The sequence below is a fragment of the Calypte anna genome, chromosome 6 (assembly GCF_003957555.1).
Source record: "Calypte anna isolate BGI_N300 chromosome 6, bCalAnn1_v1.p, whole genome shotgun sequence".
NCBI classification, from domain to species: Eukaryota; Metazoa; Chordata; class Aves; order Apodiformes; family Trochilidae; genus Calypte; species Calypte anna.
The window spans coordinates 16224392-16248060 of NC_044252.1; the positions used below are offsets into that span (position 1 = coordinate 16224392).

General features: G+C 43.1%; 1 protein-coding gene across 5 annotated transcripts in view; it reads right to left on the bottom strand.

Annotated features, from left to right (window-relative positions):
- Positions 1-562: 562 nt before the first annotated feature.
- The window catches only part of RNLS (renalase, FAD dependent amine oxidase), a 64477-nt gene continuing 41370 nt past the window's right edge, over positions 563-23669 (bottom strand). For all 5 annotated transcript variants that reach the window (XM_030453305.1, XM_030453306.1, XM_030453303.1 and 2 more), the window contains 3 exons: positions 14892-15065; positions 6219-6394; positions 563-846 (listed from right to left, as the gene is read on the bottom strand). In XM_030453305.1, coding sequence (XP_030309165.1) covers positions 694-846; positions 6219-6394; positions 14892-15065 — 503 coding nt within the window. In that variant the 3' untranslated portion in view covers positions 563-693. The remainder of the gene's footprint in view (positions 847-6218; positions 6395-14891; positions 15066-23669) is intronic.

Genomic DNA, 23669 nt, shown 5'->3' on the forward strand with positions numbered 1-23669 from the left:
ATGCCACATCACTGACACATCACATTCAAGCTTTTAAATGACTTCTTAGAGATACCTGCAACCAGAGCTCCGGAAAACTGTGGACTAAGAAAGATGGTTGGCAGACAACCAGTATTCCTTGCTTAAAAGTCATACACGTCTGAAGATGTAGTTAGACCTTGAGTCAATATCATTAGACCTTGCACAGGCCATCTTGAGAAGCATAGCAAGGTATAACTCACCACTGTCTGCCCATGGCCCACACAACAGCCACAACCAGGGTTGCTCTAGACCAGAAGAAATGGCCACAGGTCCGTATGATCAACTGCGCATGTTCCTTCTGCCACTTGCCAGGCCCCAAATGCTCAGAGAAGGAGTAAACTCTGCAACTCCATGGCTTTTTGTTCTGGTTCAAGGCAGGCTCCTCTCCTTGACATAATTTTCATGGGCTGTATCAGGAGATCTGGCAAGACCACTGGAGCTCAGTGCTCCTCAGCAGAGCCAGAAAAAGCTCCTACCCTTCAAGCAAAGCAACTACTCCCAGCACAGAACGTGGAAGATTCAGTTCCATCCCAGTAATTACTACAGCACACCAATAGATCTTCTTTTATTTACTTTTGCAATATAGAGGGCAGTGATACTATCAGTAATCTAGAATTCAATCCACCATAGTAAAATTAATCGGACTAAGTTTAGTACCTGACTTTGGACTTTTTATAAATGGGACTTCACAGCCTCTGCAACACTCATAGCAGAATCTATGCAGCCATCAAAGTTGGAGCGAGTAAATCCATCACCTCCACAAATCAGGAGAGGTTGAGTATGAAGGATCATTTGTCCCAGACAGTTGGGCACAGCTTTAATAACCTGAAAAAGAAAACCATACAGGGAGGTGGAAAATAAAGTATTTTATTTACCTAAATTTCATGCCAGAAATGTCCATATCCCTGAGAGAAACACCTTCATATGAAGTACCTCCTGCATCCCAGATCATATGTCCAAGCATTAACAATAAGTAAAATATTTATCTTTCAGAGTTAGATAATTAAACTTAAGCTTTCCTGTACATAGAAATATAGAAACTTTCAGCCCTTTCCTGTCTTATTCTCAGTCCATCTTAGCAGAAACAACTGCCTGACCCTGGATAGATGAGGCATGGAGAACTCCGAGCCAAAAAGTGTGAAGGTACATGATCCCACATCAGCAAAGGTGGGCTTGCAAAAATGTTACTGCTCAGCCAATGAAAGGGAGCCTGCAAGTTCCATGAGAGCTTGCAACACAGCTGGGCTGGCCAGGTGACTTTCCTGAATGGGAACTGAGGTGGGTTTCTGAGGTGTCAGAATCACCCACCCATGTTTCACGTTGCTCTGTGTGTGTACAAACAGACTTGGAACATCCCACCCTGTCTCCAGCTCTGCTGTGCTGGTCTCCTTCCTCATCTGAGTAGCACAAAAATTTTCAGCCACTGCCAGAGATGCCATCAACACTTTCTTTCTAAGTAGCATTATAAAAATTTTGAATAAGGTTGCTTTGGTAAGTATCTAATGTCATTCTCCATGTAGGTATTGTATTAGTTTTAAATATAACTTTCCTGGCACTATACCCTCAATTAAACTTTCTTCCATGAAGTGGCAGTTCTTGAGCAGTTCTGTGTAACCTTTGTAAAAGTGACTGAACTTTGCTTTGGCCTGTAACTGTTAGCCTGGAGCTACCTGGAACTCATGGGGTGCAGAAGATCTCTTTGAGTATTGTTCTTCATGGCAAACACCAACACAAGGCTAAGAGCAGAGTAGAAACACACAGTGATTTTTTTTTTACCACACTTGGCCACGTCACATGTTGTGGAAGCCTGTTTCACACTTATGTACAAAGGTTGAGTCTCCATGTACTAAATCAGTGCATTCCTCAGCAGCATCAGTGAATCTCAGAACAGAGAGAAGAAGGCAGCAGCAGCCTAAAGGTAAACTTGGAAAGGAAGCCTCAAGCACAAAAGGTAGAAAAGATAAGATGCAGGAAGGCAGCTTGATGCTCAAGTAATCAGAGGGGGAAAGTGAGAAGAAACAATCCAAGAAACACAATGACAAAGCAAGACTGAAAAGTTTAATAGGATCAAAAAAGTATCAAGAAATCCAGAGACAGAGAGGAAAAAAAAAAAAAAAAAAAAAAAGAGCTGAAGCACAGCAATGGACCAGTAAGAGATCAAACCATAGAGATCATAAAGCCTGATATAGAGAGTTCAATTTCCTTTCCATAATTTCATGACTTCCTGCCTTTTGTCCAAAGTTACATTTTGTATTCTAACATTTCTTTTGGTCCAAATACATGTTTTGGATTCCTGTGCAGTAAACTGTTCCTGTATCCCATGATACAACTGTCATCTTTGGTGATCAAGACCTCAAGTTTGAGGCATCTTGTTCAATCCAGAGGATTTTTCTATTGATTTAAAGGTACCTTCAGCTAGCCATGGTAGTGCTGTTAGCTGCCATTTCCAAATACAACTGAGCAGCAAAACACCCATATTTATGCTCCTGGCTGCACTTATGTTACCAGCATGTCAGTGTCTCTTTAGGGAAGGTATTTATCTGAAATGAATTTATAGCCACTTGTCACCTATTCTCCATTATTCAACCAGCCATATATGGTAGACCCAGTAAGATCATCTTTCTCAGACTCATTTCAGGTTACACAGATCATGGTCACTGAGAATAAATAGTGAAGAAAGTTTTAGCATAAAGGGGTTTTTTGATTGTCTTTCCTTCTTGGCTGCCCATGGCCTATTTGCTGCTGGCTGTACCAAACAGCTTATGTTTTGCCATACTGATTACAAGATCAGTATTTTCACATCTCAGCCTGCATCCTTCCTACCTCTGTGGCAGACTCAATGTAAAGGCCCTCACTCCAGACATAGGGACTAGGGAACATTCCTGCCCCTTCTGCAAATTCTGATGAAGGTGCTGTCCAACATAAATTCCAAATTACCCTTGGCTACACAGCACAACTTGTTAGATCTCCATCCTTTAAGACAAAGCCAGACAAAGCCATGGTTGAACTCACCCAATGCTGGTGATAGTTCTGCTTTCAGCAATAGGCTGGACTAGAGACCAAGGGAGGTTTGCTCAGACATGGTCCAATTTTTATGATTCTGTGTTTTCCTAGTATCTCTTATACATCTAAAGTAACTCTGAAAAAGGGACACAACGGGTTGGAAAGCTGTTAGCTCTGAATGCTAATACTGTCCTGCTGTAATTAAAGCAGGGGATCCAGAACTGCAGCTGTGCTGCTAAGCAGTGTCAGTAGAAGTTTGGATGTCCTAATCTCTCATCCACCATGGATAATTGTAATGTCTGCATTTTAATCCCAGGATTGTGTTTATCCACAAGAAGAATGCTACAGACAGATTTCATTAACAAGTAGGATAAATCCCATCTAAAAGAGTCAGGGGACTCAGCCATCCTATGAGTCATTCATCTTAACAGTTCCCTTTGCTTCTGGGGCAGCAGCTTATTACAACTGGAAATAAAGACAACTTTAAGAGAAAGAGGAAGCTCTGTCCCAGATATTTAATTTAGGTAGTGGTTATTTTATAGGGTGGCAAGAGAGATCTCTTTATTGAGATAACAGATCTGGCCTACACTGAGGTTGCAGTCTAAGACATATTGACATTCATCCACTGAATTAAAGACTGGTGATAATTCCCCCAGTGACACAACCATAAAGCACAAGCAGCTGCTGAGGCTGGTGGGTTGGGTTAGTAGCAACATGGTCAGCAGCAAGCAACAGAAGCAGGGGAAGAAAGCAGTAAGAGCTGCACATAGTACATTGGTATGAGAAAACAGCATCATCCAGCATGGCTGACTGAGATTTTTAAGTAGGAGAAACAGGACACACACCTAGTGATTTAGGAAGACAATAATTTTGAAGCAACTGTGGAAACTGAGCATTCGTTGTCACTAATGTCACTGTTACAGATGCCTCTTAAAGATGGAGCAGTAGGTACAAAATTATAACAAATCCTTTATGGACACAGTTTTGCCAGAATTCAAAATGCATAGTTGTTTGGTAAAATGCACTCAAGACTTTTTGGTTTATTCAGTAGTAAGAACTGAACTGTTGATCTTGTCTTTATCTTTGTTTTTATGGTGAAATCAATCAGAATAGGCCAAATCTGATGCATATGCTTTTATGTTACCATTGACATCATACCATGCTATAAGTATGAGTAGTGCAATGAAAAGGCATATTAAGGCCTTCACTGGCACACATAAACAAAGAAGCTGAATTTGACAAATTTTATGATAGAGCTCTGTGATAGCAGCAGTATCTTCTGTGTCTTAATTCAGTTTAGAAATAGTTCTTAGTTTGTTTTTGGAGCCCCCTCCAGACCTGCTCAACCAAGTGTCTGCCTGTTAGATAGATAGATAGATTGACAGATAGATAGATAGATTGATAGATAGATAGATAGATAGATCCAACTCTTCTCATCCTCACCATCTGCAGCTCTTAGGTCACAAACCATTTGAAGCAGAAAGGTAGCAGATAATGCAGAAGAAAAGACCAGAAATTTTGGATAACAGGCTCAACATAAGCAAACAGTGTGCTGCAGTGGCAAAGAAGACCAACAGGATGCTGGGCTGCATCAACAAGGGCATCACCAGCAGAGATAAAGTCATCATCCTGCTCTGCTTGGTACTTGTCAGACCACACCTGGAATTTTGTGTTCAGTTTTGGCCTCTGCTCTACAAAAAGGATGCAGACAGGCTGGAGAGAGTTGAGAGAAGAGCCACGAGGATGATCAGAAGAGCTGAGCACCTGCCATATGAGGAGAGGATGAGGAAACTGGGTCTGTTCAGCCTTCAGAAGAGAAGGTTTACTGGAGACCTTATTACCATGTTCCAGTACTTAAAGGGGGGGGGGTTTACAAAGAAGATGGAAACTTCCTATTTACAAGGAGTCACATGGACAAGACAAGGAATAATGGGAACAAGTCCCTTCAATTGAACACAAGAGGAAAATTTTTCACTATGAGGACAGCCAGACATTGGAATGGTCTCCCCGTGGAAGTGGTGGATTCCCCCACTTTGGACAGCTTTAAGTCTCACCTCAATAGGGTGCTGAGACATCTCATATAAGCAATAATGTTAGAAGGGTTGGAGCAGATGATCCTTGAGGTCCCTTCCAGTCTGACATTCTATGATTCTATGAAATCATCACCATCATAGGATGCCTTAACAGTGACAACTGTACAGAGATAGTAGTGAAAAAAGCCCTGAGCTGATAAAGAGGAACATATAAGTCATATTGTGATTTTTGTATGAGTCATCTGAAACATTAAAACCTACATTAAGATTATTTTTACACAACTGAGAATAAATAATATACACTGGGAAGCAATTTGCAAGCTACCAAAACCTAAATTGCTGAAACATAAATTTTGTGCTGATGAGACCGGGTTCCTTAATTGGATGCAGATCAAGGGGTATGAACAGACCTCACAACAGCCACCTACAGTAACTTCCAGATTTCATAAAAAGAAAAAATTTTAGAGGACTGCTTAAAGTAAATATTTTGCATCAACTTCCCCATTCAATTTAACCAATGTAATTTAACCAGGGGGCTTTGCATAAACATGTACATAGACTCCAATATTTTACAAAACTGCCAGCAATTTCCTTGGATTTTTAAAAGAAGCCTATAAAATATACACATTTTGCTATTATTACCCCTAGGTAGTTTACTTTAACATATTTTCCACATAACATACTGTTAAATTGAACTGGGCCAAATAAAATAACAATTTAGTACATCTGAAGGCAAAGCCTTCTGCTACTCTGTGGCAGAGAGTAATTTTGCTAATAATAGCACATATTTTCAACACAGAAGAGGCAGACTGAGTCATATTTTTACATACCAGCAGAAATCCATCAAGTATGTGGGATTTACTTCCTCCCTGTGCACTTCTCCTGTCTCTGCTTCCCAGGAGTGCTGCACGACTTACTGCTGAGCTAGGCCCACTACATAAGAGAGGAATAGAAATGATCTGGCTGTCATTGGCCAGACTTGGGCGCTGCCCATGGCTAGATGGAGGAATGAATTATGGATATAGAGCAATTGTCTCCCCTCCTCTTGCTCCCCCAAAATGGAAACCACTGGCTGGATGATGATGGAATAACTGCATGTCTGTACCAGGGCACTTCCCCAGCAGCATCCTCCCAGCTGACTGCTCTCACCACAGTGTGTACCTGAGAGTATCTCCATTTCTGACACTTGATGCTTGCTGGCTGAGGTAGAGATGGCAGAACCTGCTCCAGATGACTAAGAATTAACTGCTGCACCTCTGCAGGGTCTGAATCCAGGTATTTGCTTCCAAACATCACAGTTGTGTGAACGACAACTGAGGGTCCAATTTCAGGAGACTCTGAAATAAAAGAAGAGAGATACTTTTCAAAGGTTAGTCACTGACAGCCACATGCTGTCAATCGTTTCTTTGACCTAAGAGTCAATAAGACTGAAAATATTTGTGGTGTCACCCTTTTTTTCTAGCTGGGAAAAAAAACACAAGAAGCATGGAGAAGAAATGTAGGCTTTTTGCAAAATTTGTGATGGTTTCCCCACTGCAGTAACTGTAGCTCCATTTCTGCCTTCTAGAGGAAGCTCAAAGTGTTCCCATACCCCTTAAGTAGCAGCTGAAAGGAGCAAGTAATATACTGGAAGCACACTCTTCCCCTTTTCCCTCAAAGACATTTTGACAGGCTCCACAAGGAGGGCAACCACCTGGCCATTGCAGCACACTGGCAAAAGGGACAAACAAGAATGAACAAGGAATTTTTCCAGCCTTGAACATAAAATAAAATGAGATTGAAATTATCTCTAAGTCAAAGGACAAAAAAAAACCTCAGAAAACTAGTGGGTTTTGCATTGCTGTGAAAAACATCTGCTCCCTCTCTAGTTGGTTGTAGATTGGCCATACAACATAACTTACATAGTCAAAAGGTTACAACAGAACTAATACTTTACTTTTATGGAGAGGGAGAAGAAGCTAGAATTAGGTTGAGAAATCTGCATTTCCTTCTGTCCTGCACAAGCGAACTCAAATTTTGCTGCTCTTACAGCTTCCAGAAAATGAATGTGCAGTTGTAGATGTGCAGGTTTTGGGAAGTATGAGCCTTAAATACAACTTCTGTCCTTGGGCAGAACACAAAGGAGCAAAACTAAAAACAAAATAAATTAAAAAACATTGTCCTTTAAAAATAAAGCAGACTACAGTGCCAGGGAGGAACTGAATAAGTTCCTCAGCTAAAGCACCAATGTTCATCCCCGCAGACCAAGAAATATCAAAGCTTTGTTACAGTGGGGCTGGTTGTAGGTTCTCTACAGCAAGGGAATACTGTTCCTGTCAGTGTCTGTTGATGTGTCACCTTGCAGACCTGGTCTGGACAGCCAGCAACCAGCAGCCAAAGAATTGCCTGGAACAGGAGATTTTCAGGCCCAGTGATGTCCCTATGCCAAGTCACAGTGAGGACCCAGCAGATATTGCAGGTGCAAATTCAGCTCCTGTGGTGGTCACATCCTCCTTACCATCAGCCTCAGGGAAAGGGGGTAAAGAGATCACTAAAGCCCAAACACCTCAATAACACAAAACATAACTTCTCAGGGATAGCCCACAGTGGATGATCTTCTCCCTCACAAAATGCAAAAGCTACTTATCTCTGGTGAATCTATGCCAAGGTCAGGGCTCAGAGTCCCTAAATTAAAGACATTTTAGAGATCAGCTGTGATCCCTGGGTTCCACAGAAGCCTGACATTTCCTTAGCAGGGAGAATGCCACCAGATCCTGACAGTCAGAGGATTCATTTGTCAAATGGTTTGGATGGTATCATGTTCTGGGAGAGTGACAGATTGCAAAGTAACCATGAAAGGGAATGAACTGTCAAGTAACATGGATTTCAAGGTGCTAGGAAGAGGGCAAAGCACAGAGCTCTTGGGACTCTTAATGGCAGAAGGTACCCTGGCAGAAGGAGTACACATCCACCCTTCCTCACTGCCTATGTGGCTAGTGGTGGAGAAATGGCAAAGAGACAGAGAAGCAGCTATACATTCTCTTACTATCCCTGAGAAAGTAGAAGCCAACTGGATTTGTCCAAAAAAATACTCTAGGAGAGAAAATAATGCCTGAAATCCATAGTGCAGCACGTCTTGCAGCTGCTCAGCTGAAAGGCTTTGAAGCAAGAAACCCCATACTGCAAAGGACACAGAGTTCACCAAGGCACCAAGGACAGGGTGCTCAACTCAGAAGTGATTGTGCTGGTCTAGGACCACAGCCTGGGAGGTGTGAAGCAGCCTGGGCTGCCATCTACAAACCCTGGAAGTGCCCTGTGCCTCACAAGCTCTGCAAAGTTCAGTTAATCAACTTATCCTTGGGAGAATGAGATCTGCCTTTGATAAAGGCATAAAATTAGCCAAGACCTGCAGATCACTTTGCAGGTGCCATAGGTATATCCAAAAAAGGTCCACAAAGAGAACTGAAAATTTTTACTGGCTCAGCTGTACTGACATTAAAACTTGCCAGACAGCACATGTGGATAAAGATTGAAGAACTGCCTGTACCAACCAAGCCTGTTTGGTTGGACTCACTTCCCAGTCAATTTATTAGTGCATTCAGTAAATATTTGCCACAAGTGATACTCATGGTCTGCCCCAGAGTCACAGGACTTGGGCAGGGAGGGACCTCAGGAGATGTCCAGTCCAACCTCCTGCTCCAAAATGGGCCAGCTTCCCAGGCAGGTCATACTCCAGGGAGCACCTCTAGTGCTGGCACAGGCACCATCTCTCTCCTTCCTAGGGCACTGATCCTAAGGTTACAGCCTAATCTCCACAACAGATGTGTGTCCAGTTGTTATATACACACATCTCCCACATGAATGTTTTAGTCCTTCCTAGAGTGGCTTTGTTTCCCTTCCCAAAACCTGGAGTCAGTGTCCAAAAAATGGACATTGATAAAAAAACAAGATGTGTTTTCTTCCTGCTCCTCAGGAATGTTTAATCTGACTGGAGAGATGTGTTTTACTGTCCAAATCCCATTTTGGTCCTGGCTAGCATGAGGGAAAGTGCTTCATCACTGACATGCCAAATACAGCCTCAAAGCAAGGCTGTAAAGGGAACACAGCATGCTGGGTCAGTGCAGAGAAGTCAACACACATGCCTTATAAAACTGTATCTAAAATAAAAAAAATCAGTGATTAACTTCATCATACCTAGCAAACAAGCAAGAGAGATGAGAAGTCCCTTTCAAAATGCCACACTGCTATTTGGCAAAAGGGTCAGTGAGCTTTCTGAGTTGTTCCTCTGGTTCAGAAGGTCCCATATCCTCCATGGAATAAAATCTGCTCTATCTCACAGGAACATTTTAGAAGAGTCAGTGTAAAGATTGGTGCTAACTTTTTTATATTCAGAACTAGACAGACAAAGCAACTGGCCGTGTAATGAAGCAATAACCTAAATAAATATTCTGTCTTCCTAAAAAGTCTCAGCTTGCTACTGAGCTACTAAAGAAATGTCTCAATTTTAAAGTTAAGAAGAATATTCAAGAATTGATCATGCAGACCCATAAGATGAATCTCTCCTTTAAACTATACAGCCTCACGATTCTGCAGCTTTGAGGGGAACTACTTCCATTTATTTGTATGTGCCATCTCTGATGCAAAAATGGCAGTATTAAAGAAATGAGGCTTGAAATAATTTATACTGAAGAATTCCCACTGTCTCCCCAACAAGTTATAAATATTGATGTGGTGTTTAAGGCAGCAAATCACACAAATATTTAATATTCATACATACTGCCCAGGGAATTAAATATTCACTTCTTGTAGGCTCTCCCTTATGTAACATTCAAGCGCATTACCTCTGCAGACAGAGATGTGACTATAAACAGCAGCTGAAATCCTCAGCTGATGAAAAAACCCTTCCTTCTCAGAGGCTCACTGCACTCCAGATTACATTAGTAACAGCAATCAGAGAGAAACAGCTTTATCATTGATTCTTCCACATGAATCACAAAGAAAACAGATGTCACAAGTGTTTATCAGCAAGGGACTGGGCACTGCCATGATGGAGCCATTGCACGTTGTGTGCTGGAGCTGCCAGGGACTCCCTGGGTGCTGATGCTCTCCCCAGCAGGCTCAGCTGTGCACGGGTCAGGCTCCCTGGCTCCTGCTCATTGCAGCAGGATTAGTCCCTTGCTGAAGACTGCATTCTTTGTGTGAACAAAAATACCCAGCTCCAAGAAGCCAAACTGCTCTGTCTCACCCACCTGGACTGTGAGAAAGCCAGCAGGGTCACCCAGCTTGGTCTCCACTACAGAAGCCCAGGGGACATGCTGATGGAGGTTGCATTAAATGCAAATGATTTAAAGAATATTACTATACTACAAATACTTGAAGAACCAGCAACCCTAAAGCAGTCTGCATAAAGGAATTGAGGAGAAAACAATAAGAGAAGGGGTGTAGCCAGAACTCCTAGTAAGAAGAGGCTTTCTGGGTTTGCAGGTGAGGCTCAAATGGTGCTCAGGGAAGCACAGGGCCCTGGGAGTAAGCAAAGGTAGAGATTTCTGGGGCATTACTCTGTGCTAACAAACCCATCCTGCTGTATAATGGTAACAAGGCTGTTTTGTGTCTTTCACTGGTAAAATGTGAAACTTGCATAAGAAAGAGGTTTATATCTCTGCTTCCCATGTCTTACACAAATGCAAAGGACAACTTAGACTTTCATAGTGAGTGCCAGACTTTGCCATTTGACCTTTGAGAAATGGACTATTTCCTATTAGGTAGAAATTATGTAGATGTAGCTATTTTTTGTATAATGACATGCTTAACCAAGTCCCTTAGCAGAAAGCTAGTGTCACTTCCTCTGGATCTCTATAGTTTAGTTCAATGCTCTTTTCCAAAATGTTACCATTTGAGATTGTAATGAGGGTTAGATAAACCTCCATGAATTGTGGATACATCAAAGTAGATGTAGAAACACCAGAAAAATAAAATTTCTGTTCATGTCTGATCCATTAGTCATTTTTAAAGTGAAAAAGAGAGAGATGCCTGGAGGACTACATTCCTGCTCCTGTCTCTGTTCAGGATGTATTCTTGATAAGCATTACAGCCACACCTGATGGACAGCAAAGCCATTTTCTCTCTTAAGATTAATGCAATGGAGGGATAGATGCAAGCAGTTGTTTGAGAAATAAGATACAACTGAATATACAGGGATAGTGTATAGAGCACAGAGAAGAAACAGTGGAAGTGGGAGCATCAACTGGAGAAAGTGATGGCTTTTGGGGAGGGATGAATATCCTGAAAGATTCCAGCTTCTTCACCCAAGAGGCACAACTTAAAATTAAGCTCTGCTTTCTCTCTCAGAGCACTTAGTTTGTCATTGTCACCAATGTCTTCTTCAGATCAATCACGATCAAGAAGAATGGAAGAATAGGAAGAGAGATAAATGAGTGGAGCTTGGTGTTAAAACATCATCAATGGCACTCCAAAGAAAGAGTCAGCAAATAAGGGACAGTGAGGTGTCTCCCATTGAAAAGTTCTGGTGGTCTGTCAGAAGGATGGAAAGGAAAAAACAGATGGAAACTACTTGCATATGTGCTAAAAAAAACACAAAATAACTTTATATTCAAGTGTTTTGGCTGCAGTACTCCACTTGTGCAAAAGAATTTTACATTCAGCCTCCTATGCCCAAGTTGTCTTGTGTGTGTGTGTGCTTCTCCTGCCAGCAGAGCTGTGTATGTGTTTGAAGAGAAGTGAATCCCTTGGTGACCAGGTCTGGATTTTATCCTTGTGCAGGTCAGCATCACCACAAATGATGCAGGAACACTGCCCGAGCCTCGCCCTGAGCCTTAGCAGCTGAAACTCCTCTTCTAGCTAATACAGACTGCTCTCTCCCTAGAACTCCTTTTCCTGGAATAAAGTGCTAAATGCAAGTTCACCAGGCAAGACAGAGCAGCCAAGCAGGCTGGCTGAGTGTTTCTATGTCACAAGGAAAGACAAACCAGAGAGAAATTGTCCTCAGCTGCCGATCTCCAGCTTGTTCCAGCTCTATGAAGGTACACAATTTGCTCTTCCTGGAAAAATGGGCTCCCATAAACAGATCTCTTCCATGATACGAGGGAAATTTCAGTGAGAAATATGTGTCAACACTGATGTTCTGGTATGATGGTAGTTTCCATGTATTTGTTAACAATATGCTTTCTATTTGGTTAAATTGTATTTGGAGACAGCAAAGCCACTGGATGTAGCTATTTGATAATTCCACTGCAGTTGCATATTTATTGTTCTCAGTGCTGGCATTTTGAGACCACATAGAGAAGCAGGCAAGGAAAGGATGGATGAATTTCTCCCTTGGGCTGTGTTCTCTTCTGTACAGGCAGCTGGGGTGGACAATACCAGTAGGTGCTATTAACTATCGAGTGCTTAAACACAGCAATGGTGGTAATATCATAGATGCAAGAAAATCTCCAGCTGCATATTATCAGCAGCAAGGAGACAATGCCAGAGAAAAAGCCACCATTGTATTTGGCTTTCCTTACATTCTTTTTTATAATGTATTCTCCATTGGCCCCTGCTAAAGTAAGCATATCAGTGTGGATGCATCTTTGTTTTAGCCAGTTCAGCCATGCTTTTATTTTACTTCTCCTCTTTTTAGACCAACAGGCTAAATTCGTAGGAGAAATAACAAAAACTGGGCTCCCACAGTGATGAGTTGATCTCTCCAACTCCTCTTCTCCCAGTATAACCCATCCTTCCTGATGCTGCACCTGCCACAGGACAGCCCCATACATCAGTCTGGCTGCACAACAGACCTTTCTAAAAAGATTCTGCTGGTTATGGTGGATCCACCATTGAACAGAAGAGAAGCCAGCAGTGCAAAGGTGGCAAATCACATCACAAGGAACACTCTCAGCATATCTGAGTTCCTTATCAGTCCCTCCTACTTGGCACCCGTGGGGCTACAGCTGCAGCCCTGTGTCCATCTTTACCCCCGGCCCTCAGTTCAAGAGGGGTGTACAGAACTGGAAACAACCACGTGAAGAGCTGCCAGTGGCTCAGGTACACAACCTAGAAGGAGAGATGGAGAGCTGAGCTTGTTGGACCTGGTCCAAGAGATGCTGAGGGAGCAGGGCATCTAAGAGCACCTTACCACTCATGGCAGATATGAAGACAATGAAGCCAATTGCCCTGAAATTCAACAAAAGGAAACGTGAAGTTCTGCAACTAGGAGTGGGCTGCACCGTGCCACACTACACACTGAGACCAACAGGACATAAAGCAGCTCTGCAGACAAGGGCCTGCTGTTCATAAGGACCACAAATCATCAGTGCACCTTTGCATTAGTGATGTAGTCTGACTGTATCTCCATGCTGGGAGATATTCAAAGTGGAGCAGGACAGGGTCTTGAGAAACATGATCTACCTTTGAAGCTGGATCTCACTTCAAGCATTGTGTTGGGGTAGGACCAGACAACCTCCAGTCATCCCTTCCAACCTGAATAGTTGTGACTTTAATTGGCAGAGGCAGACAATGGACCCGGAAACAACATCCACAGGCTGAGTTTTGGGAAAGTCAGGATGCAGATGAAGAAATATTTCTTCCAGCCATGCAGGTACAGCTCTGGGAAAGGTCACCAGTACTGTGGGAGATATCCATCCTGTTGGGTTTTTTATGACCTCAGCAAGATGAGGCATATCTGCACTACCCTTGTGTTAGCACAGCCTGCTGTGAGGAGGAGCTGGAGCAGAGATCTTCAGAGGTCTTGGCCACCAGCACTGCTGTGATGCTGACACTCCCTCATGACAGCTTATTACATCAAATGGCATGTGTACGGGGTGAGAGAGGGAAGGCATACCCAACCTGCTGGCTGTTTTCCAGCATGGTGGTGGCATCTAGATATAAGAGCAAGGTCACTGATTTCTACAGGCTGCAATAAATCCCACCAGAAAAAGGGAGACTAGGAGGAGAAGGCTGCCAAGAATAATTCTGATTGTGCTTTAGCTGAATATGTGCAGTAATACTGAATAATAACATATTAGGATGATTATGAAAATCCTTCCTGATTGTGTGACAGTGAGTCACAGGGCTTTGTAGGTCACCATAAAGGTGGGTGTGTTTTGACTGCTATTTCACAGATATGGTTAAGCCTGGTCCTTGTCACCATGCGAGCTGGAAACAGAATGGGGAAGTACTTTCAGGTCCTAACAAACCCGATTCATTAAATTCAAATGTTAGCAGTTATTCTTGAACTTTTCTACACCAACACACTCTTGGTATGAGAAATACATCTAATAAATAAACCACAAACTTACTCGACTGCCATCTTCCAGAACCAGAGGAGAAGCGCCTGCCTTGTGGGATGTTCTCCAGCTTTACCAAGAAGCCATACTATGCACAGCCATTTCAAGAATTTTCCATTATTATAAAAACAAGCTGGCAAACTCTGAATTTGACTGAACAGCCTTGATTATATAACTCATTCTTACTTCCAAGCATGCTTAATGGAAAGAACAGGAGTTGTAAAATGACGGATGATGGGAGACAAATTGGCATGTGTATGAATTAATGTTTAAACAAAGGAACTCCAGCTCTTTCTTGGAATAGCAGCATTTTGATGTCTTAAATCCCCTGACACTGGTTTCATAAATGCAGTAATGTAAACCATGTGCTGGGTGGTGATTTTCTTAGGACCTGCCCCCACTCTCATTGTGTAGTTTATTATAGGCCAAATGTGACATTAAATGCTATCCACTGTGGCTTGGAGTTAAATACTTGCTGTGTTCAGAATAGCAACACTCAATTAAACAGCATTTTTCATGATCTACACCCTCTATTGTCACCGTGTTTAAGGGAAATAATGGGAGCACTGACCTATATTGCGTTTCTTGTTATCGATGGAGATGAAGCGTATGCAGGGATTATCAGTGATGTACTGTGCAGCCCAGGGGACCTCAATCCGTGTTCCAGCTTCATAAAAAAGTCCCAGAGCATAGCGGGAGGAGTAGCTCACAGATTCCAGTTGCTGCTTTTGAGTTTCATTAATTACTGCAGGAAAAAAAATAAAAGAAAAATCAGACAATCCCTCTTCCCTCAGAATATTAGATGTGTGAATGCAGTGGCTAAGGTGATTATTTTTTCCTGACAAAAAACAGACTGCTAAAATTTAGAATTTAATATTAAGCCTACTGCTTTGTAACATTTTTTCTGGGACACCTCTTCATGAAATTTTAATGGCACATCATGTAGATTCAGTCCTTCACACACAACCGTCCCCCTCTCTTGGTGGTTTATCTCCAAGTTCTCCCCTAGTTGCTTCTGACATAAAACACTGATGAATGGTGACTTCTTTCAAACCTTTCCTCAAAGGGTGAATAAATGGGCATAAGACATTTGGGTTGCCTCTAGCACATCAAGTAAGTGATTGTATGACTCTGCAAAAGCCCAAATGACTTCACACAGCAACAAAATAAACATAGGGACTCTAATCTCTGGGGAAAGTAGCTCCAGAGTTTGAATCTGGCAATTCAAACTGATGAAGAAAACTCTGCACTTCAGCACACAAAGGGTTTTTAGTGAAGTTCAACTCCCTCAGCTGAACTAAAGCAGTTCGGAAAATTTCAGAACAGATATTAATTCATTCCTCCCTGTGATTAACTCTTCTATCTTCTAATTACAGCAAGAGCTCCTTTTTGCCTCAATTTTATGATCTGTGTAAAAAGCTGCACAAAGTAGCAGTAGCCCTGCTATGCATTCAAATGCTATTTTGCTCAGGTCAAAGAGAAATACAACAGCCTGACTAACCATGGAGCTAGGTACCACAACTCTCTTTGTTGGGGTAGTGGACAGCCCATGCTTCTGCAAGCTGAAGCAGAACATGGAAAGACAAAATCAGAGCCATCTCTGCACAGTCAGAGATTTGATAGAGAGATGTAGTGGAACAGAGTGACCAGGTGCCTCTGATCATCAAGAAGTGGGTGTGAGCCGCTATCAACCCCACCTGTGCCCATCCAGGGCAGGGCCCCTATGGAGCATGTGCAAGACCATGGGGCCAATAAATAGTGAGGCTCACACCCACTGAGGCAGCTCATTCTAGAGCTAGCTGAGAGAGCGGCTGGTTGCTTCCATAGCAGCAGACCATCTTGCTAGTTCCACACTGTGGGCAATAGACTCAGATCACATCCTACGAGTCTATATCACCATATCAACGTGTTGATCCTGGACAAGAGACTCCTTTCCGGCAACACCTGGTGGAGAATGCGGGCATAGACCTTGGTCTAGCCCAAAAAATTTCCGTCGGATCAAGAAAAAACAGGACCTGACCCAAGGCAAACGATAACCGGCTTTCGGGTAAGAAGATCCATTATCCTTCAATTATCACTGAAAATGGGACTCTCCTCCTCGAGCTATGGGCTTCTCCATCCTCACTGAAGAGTGAGTGCCCCCTCCGTGGGTGTCAGCTGCTCACTTATTGGCCCCCTGCTCCTGCACATATTCAGGAGGGAGGCCAGACACAGGTGAACCCACACCCACTCATCAATAACTCAGGGCACCTGGTCCTGTCTCACTACAGAGAGAAATAAAAGAACACCAGCTGAGGTGCTTCATTTTATGCCAGTTGTTGAGTGGTACCTTCAGAGGGACTTTATCAGAGGTCTTTTCCCAGGACAGGACAGCCCTGCATGTGGGGCAGGCTGGGATGGGATGGAGAGGGCAGTTCCCCACTCAGGGTTATAGAGGTGAGAAGCATCTGCAGACTTGTGGACACAAAGCTGGCCAGATGCAGCTGCAATGTCTGCCAACCAGCCCAGTGTGAGAGCACTCAGAAATTCAAGGGTAAATGTTATTCCCCTTGAGTGAGGCCTCACTTGGACACAGTGTGAAGTCTGTTGTGCCCTCGAGCGCAAAGGAGACAACAGACAAGACGGAAGTCCTGTGAAGGGCCACTACCACTGTCCCCTAGAGGGGGTCTCCATCCCTGGAGACTGCTCTGACTCACCTGAACACAGCCCTGAACAAGCTGTTACAGTGAGCTGTAGTGTCAGCTTGGAGACTCCCACCCTTGTGTTTCCAGATGGGATTGGTGGGACCGTGATGTCCATGCACCTTACCCACACCACAGCCCCCTCCATGCACCTGCAACCAATGTGCTTCAAGGGAAAACTCTGGCATGGGTGACTATGCTGTCATGACCAGTGCTGCTCCTCAGAACTTGTAACTTCATCACACACTCACTCCACCAGCACAGACTCCTTCCTGAAGAACCAAGGCTTCCTCTTATTCCAAGGCTCCGGGTACCAAGGCTACAAATCAAACCTCAGAACACAAGGCCTGTGTTCTGGGTCTGTTCTCATGCAGAGGGCAAAGAGCAGGAGAGAGTAATCAGGCACTGGAATGGGCTGCCCAGGGAGATGGTGGACTATCCATCCCTGGAGGTTTTTAAGAAGAGACTGAATGTGCCACTCAGTGCTATGGTCTGGGAACCACAGGGGTAGTGGATCAAGGGTTGGACTTAAGGAGCTCGGAGGTCCTTTCCAACCTGGATGATTCTGTGATTCTATGATCTGAAACACCACTCTTCATCCACTTTGCTTTGACAACTCATTCACACGAGAGGTAACTTATCCCACGGGGGTGGAAATAAACAAAATTTCCCCCAGCACAGAGATCTCTGCACTGTGGGAATGCACCCAAGATGAAGATGAACTTGGGGCTGGCAGGCTGCAGGAGCTGGGCTGCCTGAGCTCATGCCCTGCCTCTGGGCTGCTGCAGGGGAAGGGACCAGACAATTCACACTTGCTTGGGCAAATGGTTTATTACACTGACCACTCCAGCAGCTCTGACTTTCATAATGTCAAGTGTTGCCAGCCAGTTGGTTCTGAAGTACCTTGTTTAAGATTTATCATCACTTTATGGACCTGTCTCCCCAAGCTATAGCATTTCAGAAGGTATTGGGGCTCACTGGGGATGGCTGCTGAACAGCAGTGTTGTAATCAAAGCTAAGCCACAACTTCATCAGCTTTCTGTATATGGATACACATGGAGCTTGGTCAGGGGATGTCAGGGAAAGCAGAAAAGGAAGGGGGATTCCCACACTGCAGCTTGATCTAGGATCTTTCTGACCATACCATAAATCAGAAATTGCTTCACTCCTCTTGTCCCAGACAGTTAAGTTTATATTCCAAAATTTAAAAGTGTACTGATGCAATTACTGATGTACAATTACTAACCAATTTACTTAATTATTGCTTAGGTTTTTAAAAAATTTTGGTTGTGGCTCACTGGATTCTAAACTGCTGCAAATTTACAAAAAGGGAAAGTTTTTATAACTTGAGAAGACAGGCAATAAAGTGATGTCAAGTTTGAAATCCACCGACAAAAAAGCTAATCTGGAAGTGAAAACAATGCTATGGGTTGTAAGACTGAGGTTTTTCCCCTGCTCTATCACACATTTTAGCAAGGCCAACAAGTTGATCTAAGGACATTAAGAAAGCCTTCATTTTGAATTTCCATACTTTTATTGGTTTAAATGAAAACCAGACTGTTGTTTTAAAGTTGTGTATGAAACCACAAAATAACTATCAATTTTTCCCCTTCCAACAAAAATGGTTAAGATGATTTTAATAACATTTTGGGGAAAAAACCCAAAAGCTTTTAGGCCACAGAATTGTCCAAACATAAGAATCAACCACAGTGATACTTTTAAAGCCATGAAAATCTTCTATTTTCCACTGAAAACATCAGCTACAGCTGCACTGCAAATGCCACTGAAGTAAACGTCCTCTGGAGATTTCATTACATCAAAGCAAGGGGTACGTATATTTTATTTGCTGTTTGTCTAGACACTGACAGCAGAGTGGATTACTTATCTGTAACACTCAATAAATACAGTAAGGGCCCTTTATCTGCTGTTCCAGTACTTTAATATCACCTCACTGCCTCACTCATGTTGTGGGAAGGAGAGGACCCAGAGATCCTGTTCAGGACACAGAGAGAGCCAAGGCTTTGGCTGGCAGCCTGGGATCCTGGGCACCCTGCCATGCTCTGGGCCAGGACTGAGCCAAGCACACTATGGCAGAGGCCAAGGAAGCTAAAATAAAACCAGCCACTCCAATGGCCAAGAGTGATTAGGACAAGCAAGATTTAATCCTGGACGTTTAGTGGTTTGCCAGCAAGTATGGGAGGGGATTACAAGATGCGCCTTCATCTGCAGAAAGGCACTGCAGGAGCCAGGCAGCACCTGGATCATTCACCACCAGCTTGTGGCAGTAGTCAGAGGGTACAGCAAGGACTGACCCTGCAACCTGGAGCAAGCTGAAGTGGGGAAGAGACAGGAAGGGTTGGTAAAGGATTCAGGTCAATATGATGAGTGAAACAGAGAAGTTACTTGTAATGTCACACAAAATCCCATGAACCTGCCACTGCAGGTCACAGGTGCTCAGAACTTCATGGAAAGGAAGATGCTACAATGTGGGATCATTTAAAATAATACTTGTTTTGGAAAGTGTTGCTATTCCTAATTCAGTACTTCTAAAGGCTTGTGGATTATTCTTATCAAGTCAGGACACAATTTCAGAGCTCAGCTGGGATGTTTGGATCCAGCTTTTGTCTGTATGTAAGGACACATGGGGAAGCCTGGGCAAACTGAGAACCTGATTTGAAAGACTTGTTTCACCATCCAGCCTTGCTGGGTGGCACAGAGAATGCTGCATAGTGACAACTTGCAGCTACAAAGAGGACAGCAAACAGATACAGCTTGTGTTATTACACAGAGCCATCAACATGTATGTTCAAAATCACTTACTAAGTATGTCCAAGGTAACTGTAAATCTAGAGACATCACTGGCCACCATTAAGAACAAAAACCTAATGCAGTAATTTCAAGGAATGGTGATGCAATTAAAGAAGCAAAATACTCAACTTTTAAGGATGCTCAACTTTTAGGTTTTTTCTTCTAGGATAAGATCTCTCTTTTCAGCCTTCTTTTACTGGAAACTCCTTATTCTTCTAATAATCTGTCACTTTTAGCTTTGGTGGGAATAGTATTAGAGCCTGGATTGAGCCTTGTGACTTTTCCAGAGAATCTTCCTGATCCAGCGTAACTCCTGCTCCCTATGGGGCTGCTTTCAGCCCTTTCTTAAGATGTTCCTAGCAAGCAGGTCTGGTAAAGGACCATCTGATGGGACTCATGGTTTCTGCTCAGCACAGCAGTCCTGCCAGAGATGTAAGAAATCAGGAAAAATGCAAAGCATCTGAAGGAAGCCTCAATTTGAATCAAGGAGTGAAGCAGCCCCCTGTATCAGCCCCCAAAGAGGGAAAAGGTGCTTCTGCAGTTACCCTCTGTTCCTCCCTGCTTGCCTTTTAATAAAAAAACTTCAGCTGGAGCTTTGCTGGTGACTGGGGCTGACACAGTGCCTCAGTACTGGCTCCTGCTTTGACATATTTGCAAAGAAAACATCCCCTCCACCCCTTGAGAGGCTGAGCATCAAAGCTGGACAGTGAGATGAGACCCATGCCCAGGAGGAAAACAGCTCTTCTGTAACTGCCCAGCTGCCCCCCAGGTTTCAGGACCTTATTAGCTTCCTCTTCTGGAAAGAAAACCAGTTCTGTCCATCTCCTGCTCCCCACCTACCACAGGATGGCACCAAGAGAAATACAATGTCCTGCCTATGTTTCTTCTTGTTCGCTCTCCCATCTTCTGGAAAACTTTGTCAGACATATGGATTTAAGAAAACCTGATGAAATTATGAAAGACTGTGGTAGGTGCTGCTGATTTTCCAGCAGAAGGATAAGCTGGTGCACAAATTCCCCTAGTACTAAATTCAGCCTTTGACTAGGAAGATTTCTCTCTGCCTCCTTAATTTTTTCTGACCACATACTTCTTTCACAGCTATGTCCTCAATAACCCTGCCACTGACACTAAACCCCCAAAAGGATCATTATTTCCTTTGACTTCTTCACTCAAGATTATCTTTGCAGATTCTGACTTACAGATAGACTGACAGCAAATCTGAACCCATTGGTTAGATGTTGTTGGTGATAACTACTGATCAGTGGCTAGTGATCATTGTTGTATAAGTTAAAAAGGAAACTGTGGTTAAATGGTGACATATGTATTTCTTGCCTAGATATCAACTTAAGAAATTTTAGTAAGACAAACAGGCAGCTCAGCTAAGGACCAGGAGATACAGTTTATTGTCACAGCTGATGGAGTGCTACTATAGCTCTGTTCAGGAGATGAATTACTCACCATGGCACATTATCAGGACTATCACACAACAAAGCCTCCTTGGATGGCAATGACTTCTTCCTCAACAGGCTTGCAGAGACCTTTCCCACTGCTCTCCAGAGGAAGAAGGCTCTGCCCTGTGCTCTCTGGCTGAGCAGTGACAAAGGGCTGAGGCAGTCCCCTACCCCACAGCCATGGATGCTGATGCCACGCCATGACACTGGCCCTCTGCCACCACGCTGATGGCTTCAAGATGTAGCCTGTCCCTGATCCTGCTGCTGTGTAGGAGGCAGCAGAGGTTATGAGAAAGGTTTCGTTTTCAAGTGCAGCTTCCTTATCAATTAGCTTGAGATTTTTTCAAAAGGCAGCTCAGTTTCAGCGTTTGAACAGGAGGGACTAAAGGAGGAGGACTCTGAGAGGGGTGGAAGGCAAAGGGAGGGATCTATTCCCTCCCATTTCCTGCCATACTCCATAACATAAAGATCAGGAAAGTCATCAGCTCCACCCTCTTCCCACTCACTGCTGGCTGCACTGCCATGTGCTTGTCAGAGCCCATATCTATCAGGTTCTGTGTGCATATAAATATATATATATATTTGTATGCTTTGTTGCTTTATCCCTTATGTTATGGCTTTTCACAGTGTTAGTAAATCTGTACCCAATTGTTTTCAGTGTCCAACTTAAATTTCTGGTCTTTATTCCCTTTGTAGGGGGTGTGGAATACAGAGCAATTCTGTCCTTAGGTTTGTGATCCATCCCAACTGCTAAGCCATGACAGCAGCATAATAGTTAAATGGAACCATGCCTATATCTGCACTAAAATAGTCACTAAACACAGTTATGTGTTTCAATATGCTTTTCTTTTTCTTAGTGCTCAGCTTTTGATGAATAGCCTGGTTTGGATCCAGGGCAATGCTCACTCCTGCATGTATGAAATATCCATAATAACTAAAATTTCAAATCATTGAAGTCCTGTCTGACTTGGCAGAAAGCTTTGTCATCTAACGTTTGTGAAGGAAAGCTTTATCTAAAATTATATATCCAAAGCACAAGAAAGAAAGGTGTAATTAGAAACTCAGATTGTTAAGTAAAAAAAAGAAAGATGCTGGGGAAAAAAAGACAGTACAAGTAAGCTTTAATGAAGCTTCTAATGATTTTGAGAATGGATCTTGAATACCTGTCCACCACCTGCTCTTGACAAGATTATTAGCAATTCACTCTTTACAAATTAAAACCTCCACCAAATCTCACAAGAAATGTTTACATTTATCTCCTTCTGTATCACACATTGCATTTGAGTTAACTTCTGCTATCAGTGGAGCAATGAAACTGCACTGCATAGAGGATGGGGGACTAAGCTGGCTCAAAGGCAGAGCAGCACCAGCTCCCATCCACCTCCTGAAGGAAGGGCAGGTGAGGAAAAAGAAGAGATGAGGAGCAAGGGGAGCTCTTCTATGGGATCTTTGCCAACTAGAGGGCTATGCTGCAGCTGGACTGCCTGGAGAACCACTGCATTCTGGCACCTCACAAAGGCCAAGCCCAGTGCCTGCCCCTTCCAAGCCCAACTGGCTTAGAAACTGCATGTTTGTTGTAGGAGACTGGTGGAGAAACATGTTGCCAAAACTTCTTTGCTTTCTCTCCCTTTACCTTGGTCCCTGCTGTACCTATTATACACTTAAGTCATTCTTTTAACCAAAAAAAATCCCTGACACAAAGCAATAATCTTGTTACTTTTAATATATAACTCACTTTTTAAAATTTCACAGGCTTCTATCCTCCTTCCCCAATTCCATAGCTTGTTCTTAACTATATGTTGTGTTACACACAGCTGAGGAGCTCCACGCTGCTCTCTCAAGCCTTTATGCTCAGTGTCCAATTTGCAAGTGGATTTAATGCCTATGTTGACATTAGATTCACAGTTTTGGAGTTTGTATTAATGGAGAAAACTTTTTGGGCTAGTTATGAAATTAGGACTGGGTATTTTTCAATCATTTTACATATTTACACTTCCCATCACATAATGAAAGGGGGAGAGAAGAAAACACTGCCTTTTGCAAAGAGAAATAGAACATTCACAGGGACTGGCATCTGTATTCACTTCAGACAGTAGTGACAGAGCTGGTGAGTCATGGTGAGAGGTGGCAGTGCTGGAAGCATCTTTTGGAACTGCTGGAAACAAATTTTGGAATTGAGTGGCAGAATACAGAGAGAAGATGCTCCAATCAATTTGTACCTTACTTGAACAGGGCAGCTACATAACCACACATTCAACTGCACCACAGAAAGAGAAGTGTCTCTCCCCATACTTTCTGCTAATACTTACCTGGCTTTCTGTCACAAGGAAGAGGTAATGTCAGCTCTGAGAGCATCCCAGCCCACCAGAAGCACTTCTGCCAGCCATTACTTTGGTACCACAAGTTTAT